General features: G+C 42.6%; 1 protein-coding gene across 1 annotated transcript in view; it reads right to left on the reverse strand.

The window, feature by feature from the left end:
* Positions 1–15759: 15759 nt before the first annotated feature.
* Positions 15760–18725, reverse strand: part of CAPN8 (calpain 8) — a 30690-nt gene continuing 27724 nt past the window's right edge. Inside the window, exons 18-20 of the mRNA XM_069852761.1 lie at positions 17520–17598; positions 16481–16597; positions 15760–15859 (exon numbers count right to left, since the gene is read on the reverse strand). Coding sequence (XP_069708862.1) covers positions 15777–15859; positions 16481–16597; positions 17520–17598 — 279 coding nt within the window. The 3' untranslated portion in view covers positions 15760–15776. The remainder of the gene's footprint in view (positions 15860–16480; positions 16598–17519; positions 17599–18725) is intronic.

Consider the following 18725-nt stretch of genomic DNA (forward strand, 5'->3'; position numbering starts at 1 on the left):
TTATTGCTGCCCCAGAAGAATTACAATTACTTTGAATACCTCTGCTTCTTCTTTATTCTAAATCAAGGTTTAAAAGCCAAAACCGTAAGGGGTTTTTGATTGAAGATGGTATTATAATCATGTCAATGTTTTGACTTCAAACATTTCTCCTGCAAATTAAAATTTTGAGAAAAAATAATTTAATCACTTTATTGATACTCCCATTCTGCTTCAGCTCTACCCTGAGACTGAAAATGCAATAGACCTGATTTGTTTCAACACAGAGGTACCTTCCTGACAAAATGAGCATTTTGAAGAAACATTTCTCAAGTAGCTCTTACAGAGGCAGGTGAAGAGCTTTACATGACTTCTGCCTACTCTGCTCCTTGCTCATTACTCCTCCTTTCTGCAGCTTGTCCATGCCATTCATATCATCAACAAATCAAAATAAAGGGGCTACTTTATCAAGCACCAGATGCTGGGCTTACCCAAATGGCTGAGGGAGCTTCTTTGGAGCAGTCTTTATGCCTTGAGAAAAACTGGAATAGCTGAAGTAACGCAAACCTTAATGGGAAGTGTACGCAGCTGTGGGATGGCAACATGCAATGCTAAATGAGAACGGAAAGATTCTCTGGATTTCCATGCCCAGTGAGTCTTGTTCATTAGGATTTCAGGAGGTCACAGAGGTGCAGATAGTTGGAGAGACAGAGACATTCAGCATCAGCTGTTGTGCAAGCACATACAGCTTTGTCTGTAAAATTAATATATTCAATCCTTGTAAACTAATCTAAGATAAGTGAGGAGTCAACCAGAGCTGGTCATATTAGGATGCAATATAATTAATTTAAAATCACTTATTTAGTGAAACTGTGATGACCAGTGGTGTTATCTCTCCAGATAACAGGGTTATTAGCATCAAGTTGTCTGAGGGTAGGAAATAGGAATGAACTGCAGTTAAATAGCAGATGTGTGCCAGTTGTAACATACAAATACATCCTTCTCTGTTTTGCCCTGATCCTGCTGCCAGGCCTTGCCTCTTTGGTATTTCAGTTGTTTGATCACTGGCATGTACTGAAAAAGCTACTGACAATCAAAAGTCAGTACAGTCACTTACCAGTGGTCAATTAATCAGAATGTCATTTCATCTGCTGCAACACAGTGTGAAATACAAACACTTTCTTCAAACCCCTCCTCCTCCTCAATTTCTCTATCAACACACCAGATACCATTAAAATTACCCAAATAAGTTTTATCTTGTAGTGTTCCGGTCATATACACAAAATGTTTATCAAATAAGCAAAAAATCCCCCCAAAACACTCCAAAACAAACCAAAATAAAAGCAAAGTAAGAAATTAATATAATACAGATAAGAAATATCAGCCTTGGGGCACTGCAAAGGCATAGAGGGGGATTTAATTCAGCGATAAAAACAAATCCTTTTATTCTTCAAAATGTAAAAATGGATGGCAGGTACTTCCAAGAAGCACCTTGGCTGACGTCTCTCAAATTCAGCCTCCCTGCCTTGGGATGCAGAGCTGGAGAACCAGCCAAAGGACCAGCATTGCCCCCACCACAAGTGAAAAGACATGCAGGCTCAGTCCTTGCTTCCTCCCCCTGCATCCATGCACCAGGGCTCACTCAAAGCCTGTGCCTGGGAACAGATTTGCATCAAAGCAGTTGGTGCGAGTTGGGATTGAGCTGAAGCTTGGGATAAATCCTGTCATGGCACTTTAACACTGCCTTGAAATGTCTGCACCAAACTGTTCCTGTGCGCAGGCATGGGGTCAAGTCACTTGTAGCACAACTGGATTGAATACAAAGTTAGAAACACCCCTTTCTTAGCTGGAAATACAGGATATAGCCACCTGGAAAGCCACGGATGATGTTTTAGTCTAAGAAACTTCTTAGATATGATTGATTCACCTGTCACTTTACGTACTTCTTTTCTAAAGCAAAAAAAAAGATATACATCTCTACTACCTTCAAATTTGGTTATCACAAGGTTTATGTTTTTTTTTTGAAATGGTGCTTACCAATTTTAGTACATTTTGACGGAGAACCCTTTTTAAAACAAATTCACAATCCTCTTTACGTGTGCTCGGAAATTAGCTCTAATTTAAAGTTCAGTGCCGACAAAATCAATACCTAGAGCTTCTGCAATCTGTCTGTGTCTGCTTAGAGACAGAAAATAAAGCATTCAGGATAGAAATGGACATAACAAATTCCAAAGATACAAAAGAAATAGAGATAATTAGAATTTCAATTACCAAAAGGAGACCACTTCAGAAAGGATACATCGGACTGAGCCACTCAGAAGTCTCTTTGGGAGAGGAGATATCTGCAACACTTCTCTGTCATTCATACATTTCTGGCTCACTCTGGCCACGTTTCATAAACAAGTACCTCAGCAGAGCACCTTTAAAAATGGGGTGGAGATGCCTAAAGGGTTCTTTCACTGCTTTTCTCCTCTGATACAACTTTTTCTGAACTCCAAGGCAGCCCACATCTCTCCAGTGCTGCCAAGCAGCTGGGTCATCATGCACATTCCTAGCCAGCTGAGAGCACCCAGCAATACATTAGGGCAGAGCTCAAGGTGAACTGAAGTGTTCCTTTATTTGTAAGCAATTGAGCAGACAAGAAATCTTCAAGAAAAGCCCTGCTTAAAGATATCCAGGCCCTGCGAAAAGGATGTGGCACATTATCTTTTTAATAGTCCTACCATGCACTCACTGGGTCTCCACAATTAAACGGTTCCAGCCTTGAAATTGCTTTTGAAATAAAATGATACTTACTCTTTCATCTGAGTATGAACTGGTGATATTCCCATGACCCATCCCCATGCAGTAAGTCATGATCCTTGTAGTTCAATTCATGTCCAAAACTGAAATGAATCATGCCTTTTATTTTTAGAGCTAGCCATGGGCTCTTGCGTATGTGAATATATTCAACAAGGATGTTTTGAGGATTAAAGCACCCTCCTAAACTGAACTGGAAAGAATGAACTGTTTTATTAGTTGATGTGACCTTTGCTTGTATTATAGACAAACTTGTGACTTCAGTGATAACTCGTTTTACTGCCATTTATACCTGCTACTCCTGTAAAACCTGAAAAGAATGGTCCAGAATTTATTTCCCTTCTATATCACCAGGGAAATGGTGTACTGAGTTCCCAAACATTCATACTTTGTGAATTCATTTAAAGCAAAGGTGCCAGTCGAAGTCTAGGCTGAAAAAAGTATCAGTTCCTATTTTGTTTGGTAGAACCTGTATTCGTCATGATGGTCTCAAACATCTGCCTTGTTTGATGGGTGTCACTGAGAAAGCTAACAACTCTTATGCTTTGAAACGGAGCGTATAAATTCCTATGGATGTCACGAGTGACAGAAGACACAGGTCTCTGCCACCCTGTGTGCAGAGGGTCTTTCCATTTTCAACAGAAGACTTGTACATTCGTTATGGAGCTGCATTTCCAATATAGAAGACTGTTACACACAAAGAGAGACACAATATGATGACTGAATAATGGTGCTAGTGCAGGAATGCACTCTGAGTAGCAGTTTAGGCCTAGTTCACACAGGTGGCAGAGCCAAGTTAATGAAGAAAGGACAGCAAATGCAGGAAAGAGAGACCCCAAGAGAGAAGAAATTACTTTCTGAAAATCACACAAGTCAACATAAATCTCCCAAGTGCCAGTCTAATAGCATCTGCATAACCATTCTTTGCTTTCACAACCTGCCATCCTCCACTTATACTCTTAGAAAGGCACTTGTGCTGCAGTTTGAAGTGCATTGCAGAGGACAAGCAGTAAGACAGATCTTAAAGCTCAGCAGCCCTTGCTCCTGTTTTACACTGGTTCTAATCAAGCTGCGCTGAAAGGTAGTCTTTGGATTTCATTGTCTGTGCAGTGTTAATGAATGCAGCACCTCGTATACATCTCATCCAATTTGAAAGCAGATCTGTCTCACAGATCTTGGTCACTGGAATGGACAACAGGGAAAAACTCAATATCAAGCCATGTGTAGCTGTGAGTGTGTTAAAAGGGCTAGATGAAAAGGGAGTGTTATAGCTTGTGTATCATCACCACTAAGAACCAAGTTTGCAGACAGAAATACTAATTCCTTTGGATATTGAGATGCCTCCACTTTGGGGACTGATTTCTATCAGGGCACTTATTTAAAATTCTAGCAGGTTTTTATTCAATCCCACAAGTAATTTTCTAGAGCTGTTAGAAAACAGGAATGATGAAAGGATATTTTCAGGTGATCCAAGGACTATAGTCACCATTATCATCATATCTGGAAATCAGAGCCATGGGTTGTCCCCATGCTGTGCTTCCTGAGGGAGCCCTAGGGACCCAGTGAGGTTTTTCTGTAATTGTCAGAGACCAGAATTATGTGAAGTATTTTTCATAGAATCATAGAACCACCAGGTTGGAAGAGACCCACCGGATCATCAAGTCCAACCATTCCTATCAAACACTAAACCATGCCCCTTAGCACCTCGTCCACCCGTGCCTTAAACACCTCCAGGGAAGGTCACTCAACCACCTCCCTGGGCAGCCTGTTCCAGGGCCCAATGACCCTTTCCGTGAAAAATTTTTTCCTAATGTCCAGCCTAAATCTCCCCTGGCAGAGCTTGAGGCCATTCCCTCTTGTCCTGTCCCCTGTCACTTGGGAGAAGAGGCCAGCACCCTCCTCTCTACAACGTCCTTTCAGGTAGTTGTAGAGAGCAATGAGGTCTCCCCTCAGCCTCCTCTTCTCCAGGCTAAACAACCCCAGCTCTCTCAGCTGCTCCTCGTAAGACCTGCTCTCCAGCCCCCTCACCAGCTTTGTTGCTCTTCTCTGGACTCGCTCCAGAGCCTCAACATCTTTCTTGTGGTGAGGGGCCCAGAACTGAACACAGTACTCGAGGAGTGGTCTCACCAGTGCCGAGTACAGAGGGAGAATAACCTCCCTGGACCTGCTGGTCACACCGTTTCTGATACAAGCCAAGATGCCATTGGCCCTCTTGGCCACCTGGGCACACTGCTGGATCATTGTCGTAAAACTGTCAATCAACACCCCCAGGTCCCTCTCCTCCAGGCAGCTTTCCAGACAGACTTCTCCTAGTCTGTAGCACTGCATAGGGTTGTTGTGCCCCAAGTGCAGGACCCGGCATTTGGCCTTGTTAAACCTCCTGCCATTGGACTCTGCCCAGTGGTCCAGCGTGTTCAGATCCCTTTGGAGATCCTCCCTACCCTCCAGCAGATCGACACTTTCACCCAGCTCAGTGTCGTCTGCAAACTTGATAAGGGTGCACTCGATGCCTTCATCCAGGTCATTGATAAAGACTTTGAACAGGGCTGGACCCAGCACTGGGCCCTGGGGGACCCCACTTGTCACTGGTCTCCAGCTGGGTTTAACACCATTTCCCACCACTCTCTGGGCCCGGCCATCCAACCAATTTTCCACCCAGGAGAGTGTGCGCCTGTCCAGGCCAGAGGCTGACAGTTTCTCAAGCAGAATGCTGTGAGAAACTGTGTCAAAGGCTTTACTGAAGTCCAAGAAGACCACATCCACAGCCTTTCCCTCATCCAGCAGCTGAGTCACTTTGTCATAGAAGGCGATCAGGTTAGTTTGGCAAGACCTGCCTTTTGTGAACCCGTGTTGACTGGGCCTGATCACCCGGTTCTCTTGCATGTGCTTCATGATAGCAACCAAGATCACCTGCTCCATGACTTTCCCTGGCACTGAGGTCAGACTGACAGGCCTGTAGTTTCCTGGGTCCTCCCTGCGACCCTTCTTGTAGATGGGCACAAGATCAGCCAGCCTCCAGTCCAGTGGGACTTCCCCAGTCTTCCAGGACAGGTGGAAGATGATGGAAAGAATTTTAGTATACATCTTAGTGCCCTCAAGTCCACACATTGGAAGTTATTTTCAAAGAAAAAGAAAATTACATTTTTATAGGTTGCCCTCTGCTTTAGAACAACTTTTACTGGTCAAATGTGTTTCAGTCAATTCAGTAACTGTCCAGAACTGTGCTTTGCAAATACCTTTCCCAGTCTTCATTGCCTTATAAGGCTATAAATAAAGAACAAACATACAAATTACCACTTAGCTGTATTTATTTAGGATGCAGTAAAAAGTAGCAAAGGAATGAAGACGAAAAGTGAAATCGTTCTGAAAGGGCACAAGTTCCTTCCGCTCTATGGCATGTTAGCTGCTCTTTGCTCAGCTCCTGAAAGTTTTCTGTGGTCCATCCAGAGGACTCAAAGTGTCCAAGATCAAATGTTTCAGGTAGGCAAACAAACGGAGGGATATTTTAAATGTCACAGCAGATTTCTCTCAATCTCTAATATTAGAGGTCAGCTCAAAGCCTGAAATCATGAGGTTTCGTAATTTTCCAAAAGATGTTTAAGCAATAATTATTAGAAAGGTAATCACCCTTTTTATCCATATAGATTTCTGATCCCTTCTCTCATCTTGCTAAATACTGTAGGCCAACAACACCCAGTGATAATGAGCTCCACATTTTAGTTAGGATTTTGAAAAATATATTTCCTTTGATCAGGTTCCAATGCATTACTTCAATATTATATTGAACATATTCTTCTGGAGTGAAGCAGATGGTTTTTAAGGGGAGTGCCTGATAAACCCATTGTCTAGGAAGGCAGGTTCCTCAAAATTTGAAAACAAAGGAGGAAAGAGATATAAATTTACCAAGCAATATTACAAAATTTTTGGTCAGTTTCAGGAGAATATAGGGCAAAAAGGATACAGACTCCTGTTGCTTCTCAGTAGTGGTGGAAATCCAGCTGCGCCAACACGGTGTTACAACACATCGGTATAATTGAAAAGTATGGAATAAACTTCAGGTATTTAGCCTCAGTCACGTGTAGCCAAGTGAAATAAAGAATGCGATACTACCTGGCAGATTTATTTGGCAGCACTGGCATTTGTGTTCCTGCAAAACCAGACTCCTCACACTGGGATTTTGGTTCGTGTGTCTTTTTAGGGCTTGAGTGTAATTACTTTTGCATGGTTTTGTTATGTACTTCCCTATATTGTTGTGTATTCCAGTCACAAAGATGGGATAAATAGAGGCATCTGGGGTCGTGGGTTCCTCATTTCTGTCACTATCATGTGAAAACGGCTAATTTGGGGGCTAATTGTGCTCCCTGTTTCAGGAGCATGACATCTATTGATAAGGGCTTTGTGACTCGCCAAATTAACAACACTTGAGAACACGTAGTCTAGCTCCCAAGTATTGCAGGACGAATAAAATTGTGGATATGCACTGCAAACAGCTTCTTCTGGCTGTTGTTTATAGGAGCTCTTAACAAAACCCTTACATCAAGCAGTAAGTGCCACCACAGTAGTACCATTGATTTCAATGGCACTGCTCAAGTAGTAACTCAGCGTGAATAAGGGTATCCATCTGGTCCTTGGAGATGTAGCTGCATCAGTTGAAGGATCTGTTAGGCATTCCCCAAGCTGTCTGTGCTTGTAGATATATGGGCTAGCACAAAATTAGGCCAGGGAGTATGCTGACAGAGCAACAGCCAGAATAATCTGAGCAATAGATAGACACCCTGTTACAATCCCAGAGTGGTTCCCCAGTGTAATCAGGAACTGCACTGCTATGCAACTAAGAAAATTAATTAGAAGTAAATGTTTAGGGAATGCAGGTTGAAGACATGTTGCAGCACAGTATTGTCTAGCTCTGCAATACTTTTAAGACCTGCTGGTAGTATAATTGGTTTTGTCTCTGAATGAGCTGCATTCCCAGACGTCTCTATTGACCATTCCAGTGGCACAGATCATAATTTACTACATACTTCAGCCTATCAAAACCCATATCAAAACTTATTGTTCACTTTTTGCTCAATGCAGTGAACGTCTTTGGTTCAGCCAGGTTCTTTCATCTTCTAGCTAAGTTCTGACTTAACTGTATCTACCTATCCACACAATGATCTTGAATTTAGGGATGGAAATATTCTCTCATCAAATATCCTCAAGCCAATTATTACTCTGTTGCCAGCTACTTTTAAAGGAATTAAAGGAGATCTGGCCAAGAGTATTTTACTTCACTTTTTTTCCAGGAATCCCAGAACAGAAGTGTTCATTCAAAGTAAAACAAAGTTGAAACAAAAAAAAACCCTCATACTCCTGGTATTTGAGATAATTTCATCTGTTCTGTGTGTAAGAATTCATAGGAGCAATATCCTGATTTGGCAACTACCATGATTTTTCAAGACTTGCTCGTGTATATGCTGGACTCAAAAGGTACCTTGTCTTAAATTAAAGTATATCTCTATTGACAGTAGAACATCACCATTACATATCTCCGTGACATCAAAGAATGGTGAAAGGACATTAGATACGGAAGAGAGATATCCTTTAAAATGGAATGATACTGGCAGTCCTATGGGCAAAGCTGGCTCAGGGGTTCTTATGAGGACAGGCAAAATTAAGTCTGTCAGTGTCAGAGTCACTAGGATCCCCTGGAATGCAGTCATAGACCTTTACCTATGGGTCATCTGTGGTGACCACTCACCCATGAACAGCTCTTATTTTGGGGGTCAGACCTCAGGCTGCACTCTCCTCAGAGCATTCCATCTTACCCAGGACTTCTGTTTCTCTGGCATGTGAATATTTGAATTTATTTTGTATAGTTGCATAACTTCCAGAGGAAGAATGGAGAAGCACCTCCCTTCCAATATCACCTCTGGGCTAGGTGGTAGAACCTCCCCATGAGACAGAAGACGCTGACTTGCACCATCTGAAGAGAAGGGGGGTGGGCTTTGAACAGAGCTTCTCATATGCATTCTGGTTAAGTGCTTAAACCACCATACCACCGTGTATGAGAGGAGAGTGAAAGTGGCAGGAAAACAGCTTCTCCCTAGTGCTATCACTGTGTTTCAAAAAGAACTGGAGGTGCTTTAGGCATCCTCAGAGATCCTCCTTGGACTACATCTCTCAGAGGACTCTTCACTAGAGAAACATCTAGTACTGCAAACTTGGTTAGCTTTGAGGCTGAGCTAGGTGCCAAAACCTGAAAACTTAAATATTTCTGCACGTTTTGAGAAATACACCTTTTAGGAATTTCAGCAGCTCCAGTACAAAATCTGCAGCAACTCCGAGCAGCAATATCTCCCTAGGAAGTTAGGAGCTGAGCACAGGGATGTCTGAGCAGTGCAGCTTTGGAGGCAGGGTCTAAATGCACGTAGGGGGCAGTTTAAGTGAATGCCTGAAGGACACCATGGAAGGCACTAGTGAAGAGAACTGAACCTCAAGCTCCAAAGTCAGAGCACTACACGTAACCTTTCTACGAACTTGACAGAACACGCAGGAAATCCCTGGTATGACCCACACCGTGTTTAAAGTCATGATTTTTTTTTTCTTTTGGTTACTCATGTTACTGGTGTCACCATACAATGCAGGGCATGAACTGTGTAATTAACTTTAGTTTCTTTCTCCATCAATCTTGTTCGTCGTTTGTGCTCTAGTCAGCTTGGACACTAAAATGTTTTTAGTTGATTTCCCATTCAAGCTTTCATACACCAGATCAGCATGTCTGAAATTCAAATATTACCAGCACGTATAAAAGCACACACTACCAAAAAATTCCAGCCCAAGCCTGAGACAAGTTCAAATTAAATTAACATGTAGAAGGCTGGCACTCTCTGTTGGAATCAGCTTCATTATTATTAAGTTAACAACTGCTGCTTCAGACAGCTCCTTCTCTCAGGATTTTGACTAAAGGTGCTTTACAAATTAGAGGTCAGGTTGGTACTTTATAATTTTCTCATTTTTCCATTCATCTCCTTTCTTCTGTTTAATTAAGTCCATGCTGATTTTTTTTCTGAAACTGACAATAGTTTCCTAGTTTTCTGCATTCACAATTATGATCTTCCACAGCAGAAGATGCCACCCAAGGCAGAGGGGAGCATCCTTTGTGTGACATGACCTGGAGTTTGGAACAGCCCAGAGATGCCACTGCCCTTCAGCACAGAGAACTCACAGGATGCCTCACTGTCTTCCACAATACCAAAAAAACCCCAGTAATTAACCCTGTGTTTGACGAGCACTGCATTTCCTGAGCTCCAGCTCCATGCAATTTAATGAGTAAATATGCCGAGCTTTTAAAACATAGCCAAACACAATTTGCCATAAACTGTTTTGGCCACAAAGCCTGCTTAAAATCCCAAGAGATCCTACCTGCTTCAGAATTTGTGTTGGGTAAATTTACACAGCCGACTAAGAGTGTGATTATAGATTGCAAAAACATACATGGTTTTACAAACATGTGCAATTTTAAGCTAGCTAGCTTAGTAACTGTGCCAGATATCTTACTTGTATCAATTACCAAATAAATTTGTTTAAATAAAAGGACAGATTTTCTTTTCTGGTTAAGCCTACATGAATGACATTAAAGATGGATGATATTAAAAACTTGGAATCCAGAGACCTGTGTCCAAGAACTAGCCTAGGAGTGCTGACCAATTAGGCAGTTAAAAGGGATGCAGACAAAATAAGACACAGATATGAAAAATCTCTGGAAGTCTCGTATCTCATGCTATCTGTGGCTAAGCTGTGGAAAAGGATTTGATTAAATATTAAAGAGAGCACTGATGATTTTATAATTAAAGCAATGTCACATTGCCCTGGTCTACTCTCTTTTTCCCTTAAAAGCTTCAGCATACAAAGAAGTAGCCTGACACCTTTCAGAGGTCTGAAAGGCAATGAGAGCTATGGGTACCTAGTAATGAATCAATTTATTTGCTTTCGTGTCTAAATGCAGGCCCTCAGTGGTATGCAGGTTGGTTGCTTATTTTCACTTTATACTCTGTGCTGCCACTGCCAGGGCAGAGGCATTCATGGTGGGAAGTTCAGTAGCATCTCTATGGAGCTACAGGGTTGAATAAAGACACAGAAGAAACAACCATATACAGTGAAATGTGTTTAATTTACTCATGTGTTCACAACACAATGAAGATACATCTTTGGAAAGATTTGTTGTTCTTTCTACATGAAAAGCATAGCAGTTTTCCTGGTGTCTGTGCCCCACATAGCTGTGTCATGTGAGCTGCTTCAAAGTGGTATGTGACCTCTACAGAGCACCTTGTTGACATTGTTCCTGCATGGACGAAAAGGTGATTAATTCAGCTTCTTCCTGGCTGCTGTCTCAGCATTTGTTCAGGTGCTTCTATAGTCCATTGCTCAGAAACGTTTCTACAGACTATTTTCTGCTTCACACCCCTTCCCTTCCAACGTGTTTCTCCCCAAGAACCATACTAGCCAAGCTCTCCTGCCCATGCTGGCAGGTGATGCTGTGCTACTGAGGGGGGCCTGCACTTCAGGTGAGAGCTACATCAGAGATTTCAAAGAATAAAGAAGGAGTTAATGAGCGGCCAATGGTAACAAGTGAAGTAATTTCTTTTTTAAAGAAAGAGAGAATTCTATGTTATGCAGAGACAGACACCATGGCAACAAGCTTGTCAGGCAATAGCAGGGCACTACTTTAAGATCAACTACCACTGGGGACATCATTAGCGGTGGAGAAACTTCAAAAGATTTGGAATTTGAGTTCCTTTCACACTCAGAATTTCACTTGCTTTCATGGTCATTATTTGAATCTCTAGTCTATAAGCTTAGATTAGGATAACAACTACAGCAGGCTGGGATTTTGGATGCATCCTGAATAAGATGGAAAGGGAAAACGTGCTCACAGTATCTCAGCTCTTTCAGGCCTGCCAGGTTGTTTGAACTGCATGGAAACGAAAAACTAAAACATACCATTGAGTCAGGTTCCGTCAAATTGTCTAAGGCAAAGAATGAAAAGGAGTTTGAAATGAACTGCTCCCTCTGTGCTTACACAGTCATGGATCTGATCATTAACCTGCAGTGATGTGAAAGGAAAGATCCCTCTGTAAATCCGCCATTCTGGGAGGATTAGCAGGTGATAGACAATTGCATGTACCAGGCTGATTCTTTTTATCCTCTTAGCTTTTAGGCAGATTCCCAGATCCCTGTGACTGTCTTGCACTTCATGCAGATGTTTACTCTAGTGCAAAGCTGGTGTTGGATGCTCATCGGTGCAATTCATATGCATACGGAAGTTCCTCTATAGGCAACCACAAGCCAATTAGTGCACAACGAGGTTAGAACTCTGAACAGGGTCTAATGTGTATCACATTTTATGGGAACAATGGACAGAATTAAAGTTTTCAGTTTACATGTTTGCAGTGCAAACTCTTTGAGAAAGTGGAGAGAGAAAGGAAAGATCTGAAGAGCCATTGCAGAGTTTCCATGGGGTTCTCTCTTGGCCCACCTTATTTATAAAGTGCTGAGAATGCCATGCAGCACAGATTTCATAGAGACAGGGTGCATATCACAACTTCACAAAACTTTGTGACTTGCATGCATTATAATTCCCTGTGACAGAGCTACTCAAATCTAGCAGGAGCTGCAGCTTTCACAGCTTTGAAAATGAAGAACAAACAACATGCAAGGTGTTAAGAGTCCAGAGTGCAGGTACGTTAGCCTTGGTTCAGGCCAGCATGTCCCACTGCTTCCACAGAAACTGCTGCAATTGTTTTAGGCAGAAGGCATTTTAGTCGCATCAAGACTAACTGGGAGAACTGATGAGCGCAGACTTTTGTCCACCTTGCAGCACAAGGAAGGAAAATAAGGTGGATGTTAATCGCCTTATTGCAGATGTGTCAAGCACAGAGGAGGAGTGCGTTCGATCCCATGAAAAGGCTTATTTTTGAGCAGTTGGTCTCTGAGAGCTGATAGCCAAGTGCTGTGCTCAAAAAACAAGTGAAAGAGGAGGTGGCTCCTCTGGAGCTGCCTGCTTCCCAAAGATAAAGGAAGATGGAGTGCAGCACTCTGCCTGTCCTGTACAGGAGGGTGAAAGTCATTGAGATAACCATGAGAATTTTTGTGGTGGGGGCATCTTGCTTGATGTAAAGAGATAAGAACTGGAAATGTGCATGTTTTCTGCATGTATTTGAGTTTTCCCAGTACTGTGGAGAGAGGCCTCTCTGATAGTAATTGGAATGAACTGATGAATAGCACATGTGAGCAGAAAGCAAATCTGAAACTGCATTCAGTTAGCTCACCCTGCTGCATGGTTAGCAAGGAAACATATTGTGTTCTCAAGATGTTGGGCCAAGAAGGACATTTTCATCTTACTGAACAGGCAGAGCATTCACTAGAAAAATCTCAAGATTTTGGAGACCTCATCTTGCACCAGGTAGCTCTGTCTGCCAAGCAGGTGGAGATATGTAGATCTCTGCTGTTGGTCAGCAGGTAGATACCTATCATGAGAAACTGGTGACAAACTAAAACAGCTGCATGTATGTCATGACCAGTGATATGTGCACAGAGACAGCATGCACTCAGACAGAAATTCTAGGGTTCCTCCACTGGCTATTTTTATCCTGCAGCCTGAACTAAGAAGTATTTATTTCTCTTTTACTGGGACAAGAACTCTAAATGAGAGCAGCAAATACCGTCTATTAGAAAGGCAGAGCCACACACTGAAAGAGATCATACCTCCCTTTTAGTCAGACAGCTGTATCCAGCACCAAGAAGAAATGCTTGGGGTTTGTCACTAGGCGTTTTGTGTTTGGAGACAGGAACCAAAAACAGCTTTCTTCCTGCTTAAAGAAAGAGCTTGGGAGTAAGCAGGTGTGGAGAAAGACCTTTGTCAAACACTGCACTGAAGAGAGAGGGGTATGGAGCCTTGGCCATACATCTGCCTTGGGAACACAGACCTCTGCCTGCACTCCTGCTCCTGGGGTGAAGCACTGAAGACATGATATCTCATCAGATTGTTACTGTGAGTTACAGAAATATTTTCTGATCGCTGAAAACAACTGCTAGATTCCCTTGCCTGAATTGCTGTGCTATCACTCACTATACTGTGAAATTAAATGCAAGAATTTTTTTTAAATGAACAAAGGTTTTAGAAGATGTTAGGAAAGCATAGCATTGTTAGCCAGTGAATAGTAACTTCAGTTTCTTCTTTAAACTGTGATCCACATTAGAACATCCCATTCATGCTCAAGCTCCTGGACCACCAAAACATGTGTTTTATATTTCTGCTTTAGCTCTTGCCTTCATGAGTTTCTGGGCTCCAATCATTCACCTTGTAAAACTGCAGACCCCACCTCTGAGTACTGAAGTACACATATGGACAAGCATTCAAAGGAGAAAGGCTCAGCTGAAATAACTGCAGCAACTTGCCTGTGACCTTCCATCCCTGCTCCTCTTCCTGGAAGACTGAGCCAAGGCTTGTGGAGGAATGCCATCGTTGCTGCCTAATTCCCTGTTCATCCTTGGGCCTGTGTCCTTGCCCAATTCCCCTGTGCTTCCAGCAGCTCATCATCTGCCTTTGAGATCCTCACCCCAGCTTCTGCAGGTGCTTGGCAAAGCCAAAGTGGACAGTTGTCTCAGAAGAGAGGTAGCCAGAGCAGCAGCAAAGATTTTGCCTGGGCTCTGAGCATGGGTTTCTCTCTGTGAAACACATACTGAACATTGCAGGCAGTGGAGATCCCTTGCAGGATTTTAAACGCTGATGAATTTTGATACACCGTCAGAAGTCAAAACAAAGCCACCTGGGCCCATGTGCGTCAACATTTGTGACATTTCAGCATGAATCATGGAAATACTATATTGGCAGGAAAAGTAAAGGTTTGGGTTTGTTTATTTATTTGTTTTATTTGTTTGCTTATCTTTTTTGGTTCAAGAGTGTATTTATTTTCTAACTGATAAGAAATCACTTCATTTTTAGCAGGCTTAAAATAGTTTGCCAGTAATAAATACCAAACTCCTTTCTCTGCTTTCCATAACAAGGAGAAGATGAATGCATCCATGTTCAGATGAGCCTTAGAGGTCTCTGCTGAAATAATTGACTGTGGTTCACACCAGAGTGCAGCACAACCACTGAAGGAAAAAGAGAACAAGGAGTCAGACCATCTGGAAGGTCCACAGGATGCCACTGGGACACCCTACCACAGCTCTGAGAGAACAAGCTGGGAAAGTTTGGAGCTGCATTTTAATCTGTTGTATGTGTAGGATCCATCTGCTCTGGAACTTCAGGGAAATTTATTACCAGGACTGGCCTCAGAGGCTGCAAGTGCTGTCTCTTCTGAAAGAAGAACAGTTCTCCAGGGCAAGCTGCATGACCTTTGAAAAATTCTAGGCTGGAGTATGCAATATAGAAATTCAGTTAGATTTAACTAACTGTTACTGAGGGTCACAGGGCTTCCTGTCTTCCTCCCTTTCAGCCAGTTTTCAGCTGAGAGGACTATTTGGATGGACCTCTTGGGGCCCCTTCTAGTTGTTTCCTGAGATATATTTGTATTCTGCAAAGGAAAGGCTCAAGCTGATTACTTTTATTACAGCTTCAACAGGAGAAATTTGCATTAAAAACAATATGGAGAAAAAGAAGACCGAGCATCTTAAAAAGTCTCTTCTAATTCTAGCAGGTTGATCAGTACGTTCTCTGCCAGACAAGAACACTTCCCTGTTGTGTGTTTTCTAACGAATTGACCACTGCTCACTGAAAGGAGACAGTGAAACACAATGCATAAGCATCTTCTCAAGCAACATCAGGGGTTTTGAACATATCTTTACCTTTTTGCTCCTATAAGGTTCATTCTATTAACTTGGACAAGCCTTCCAAGCTGAAGAGCCTTTTCTCATAGACAAACTTTCCCTTGAAGTCACATTCATTTTACCACTTATAATAATCATTTTAAATAAATGCTTTTTAGTGTAGTCCATTTCTGTAGCTTAACCAGATATTATTTCAATCTGACCAGCCTCACCTCAGCCAGAGAGAGCTGGATGACTCCACTCTTGTCTTTGTCCAGAAGTTGAAACACTTCTGAAAAGTAGAAGAGGAGGGGAAAATATTGGATAAAAATGACAGAGTTTGGCATGTGGAGAATCAGTCTGGCAAAATTTAGAAGTCTGGCTTTTTGCCATGGTCTACATGAATTCTAGAGTGGCTCAGTAAAAGAATATTACAGCTGTTCTTCTTTCCTGTTACAAGTAACTCCTAACCCTCTTCATAGGGTGGAATCTTCAAATCTACAGCAGCAAACTGAGAGTTGGCAGCAGGACAAGTGTAAAATCTGATGCACCAGCATCTGGTATGATCCAGGGATGAACCAGACAAAATCAAGTCTGTTTAGGGAATGCAAATGATAAACAGTACTATTTACAGGAGATGGGACAACCTGAGGGACACAGCACTGACCGTTAAGTGTAGATGACTGTAAAGCAGAAGAGCAGGGGAAGTTATGAAAACACGTCCCCTGTGCTCCACAGTCATTCAGACAGAAAGACTTTTGCTATTTCTCTGCCACTTTTTCCAACAGACAATTTAACTGGCACTCTCACTATTCCAGGCAATTGTTACATATAGAATTAAAGGACACCAAATACTTAATGAAACCCCAAAGTTTTCAGAAACTCCCCTTAGCTGATGAATGGAAGTACTTACTGAATAGGGTCTCCAAGTGAATCATACAGGCCACAAAGCCATCGAAATCAATGGTCAGCTTGCTGCAGGCGTAGCGGATGACAATGCTGTGCTGCACCTGATTACTGAGCGTAAAACCTGAAGGCATGGGAAGAACATGAATCACTGACATGGCAGGTTAATCTGCTACCTTTGATATGACTTATCCATGGACTGTTGTAGTTGCAGTCAGCCCTGGATGAAGGACTGAGGACTTGTATTTCCCCAAGAAAGCCTGTTGGACTCCATCAGCCATCTCTGCTGTGGGTCCTTTCCAAAGCCCATTTTGCTGGGTGAAGAAAGGCATAAAGTTCCTACACTGCATTTTGTCAGACTACATATTTTACAATGTTTCACAGTATAATCAGCCCTGTGTTCCCCAGATAAACCCCTAATTAGCAAGTCGTGGCACTGCAGCTAAATGCCAGTGATTGCAGTAGAGCCAATAGCTCACGTAATACGTTGGGCTCAATTCAGGCCCATATTAGAGTTATTTTTGTCTCTGCATCATTCACATAAACTCGACCAAGCATAAGACAAATAAAAAAGCCAGTGCTCCCCTAGGTGCCCCGGGTGAGCAAGCGCTGCTCCAAAAGTGAATAGCACAGATCAGAGAGGAGGTTGTTGGGGCACACCTTGATCAGGATTGCACCTTCTCTAGTGTAGACAATGGTGGTGGGAGCAAATGAAGGAAGATTTGGACAGCTCTGAAAGAGGACAATTAGATTAGGAAATAATGCGGTCAAAAATAGAGCAAGTAATAACCAGATGGATAAACAATAGTCACAGCGTGGACAAAATTATTAGTGGTTCATAACACAGAACTGAGGATGGGTTTTGATGTATGTATTAGCAAAAGGATGTAGTGGTATGTGACTGTCAGAAAGTGAGAAGGGCACTGGCCACACTGTGCTATAGGCAACAGGGATGAAGAAATGCCATTAAAGGCCCCACTGTTCTTCTTTTGTCATTTGGCAGATGGACTGCAGTGATCCAACAGCGTCCCAAGCAGCATACTCACCTGCCTCTCTCAGGGCATTTTGCATCTCATGGGAGTCGATGGTACCAGAGTAATCTCTGTCCACTTTCTTATAGATCTCCTACAGCAGAGGAATAAGGGAATGCAGAAATGGCTTTTCAGTGCCCGCCAGTGCAGCAACGTGGTGGAGCAAGCATAGGCAGACAGGCATTGGCTTTCCTACCTGAATAACAATGCTAGTGTAGACATGGTAACAAAAGGCTCCCCAGGAGGCAGCAGTCAGAATGAACCAGGGATCCTCCAGGGTTTAACCTTGGTTTGCTAGTCCACCCTGCAGCCCATGACCTGCTGTTCTCCCTGTTCCTGTAGCTAAATCAAAGTCAGGGCATTTGTGCCTACCTCTGCTGTGCAGACACAGCTTCTGTTTCTGATGGCTGAGACAGGGGCTGCCCCTACAATGCCAAGCTCCTATTCCTTGAAATGCTAATGAGCAAGGCAAATGTTTTAAGTAGCTAATGGCAAACAAGGCAGATTAAGAAACATGCTCCCATGGGCTGGCAGCCTACCTGCCTTCATGTTACATGATGGCAGACAAGCCATTGAGGAAAATATCCTATAATTTGGCAAAAACTGCAAAAGACAAAGTCCATTTTGCTTAATATTTCAGACAAGATGACAGATGCTTCCTAGTGCCAGCAGGTTTGTTATCCAGAATTAGAAGTCACCCAGACCTACAGCTCAGATTGGAATCAGCTCTCAGGGCTTGCTCTGCCTACACCAGCCTCAGGACAGAGCCAGTGCCTCTGGCTGAAGGAGAGCTGAATGTCTCCTCATGAACCTCCATGCCAGATGCTCTGTGTTGACCAGCATCAAGCAAGGTAACAGCAGATTTGCCCAAAAGTGACATTGTAAAGGAAAGCAGGTGCAGATTTGACCTTCCTTTTGACTACTTGAAGCTGAGTGCATTTCTTGGGATATTAAATCCTCCATCATAAAAATAATTCAGCACTTCTAAAAGATTTTAAAAATACAAAGTCAGTTTTTTGTGGATCGTAAAAATATGTTTCTTGTGTTTGCTGGTGCTCAGCTGGCAATGTATCATATCACAACAGCACGTTCATATGAGCTTTTAATACAGCAGATAGCAGAGCTCTGTCTTTGCCAGCGGTGGAAGAGAACTAGTCTGTCTTTCCATAAGGTATTGCAAATCATGTAAAGTGGTGAGGCCAAAGGGGAAGAGGATCTGCA

The sequence above is a fragment of the Phaenicophaeus curvirostris genome, chromosome 2 (assembly GCF_032191515.1).
Source record: "Phaenicophaeus curvirostris isolate KB17595 chromosome 2, BPBGC_Pcur_1.0, whole genome shotgun sequence".
Classification (NCBI taxonomy): domain Eukaryota; kingdom Metazoa; phylum Chordata; class Aves; order Cuculiformes; family Cuculidae; genus Phaenicophaeus; species Phaenicophaeus curvirostris.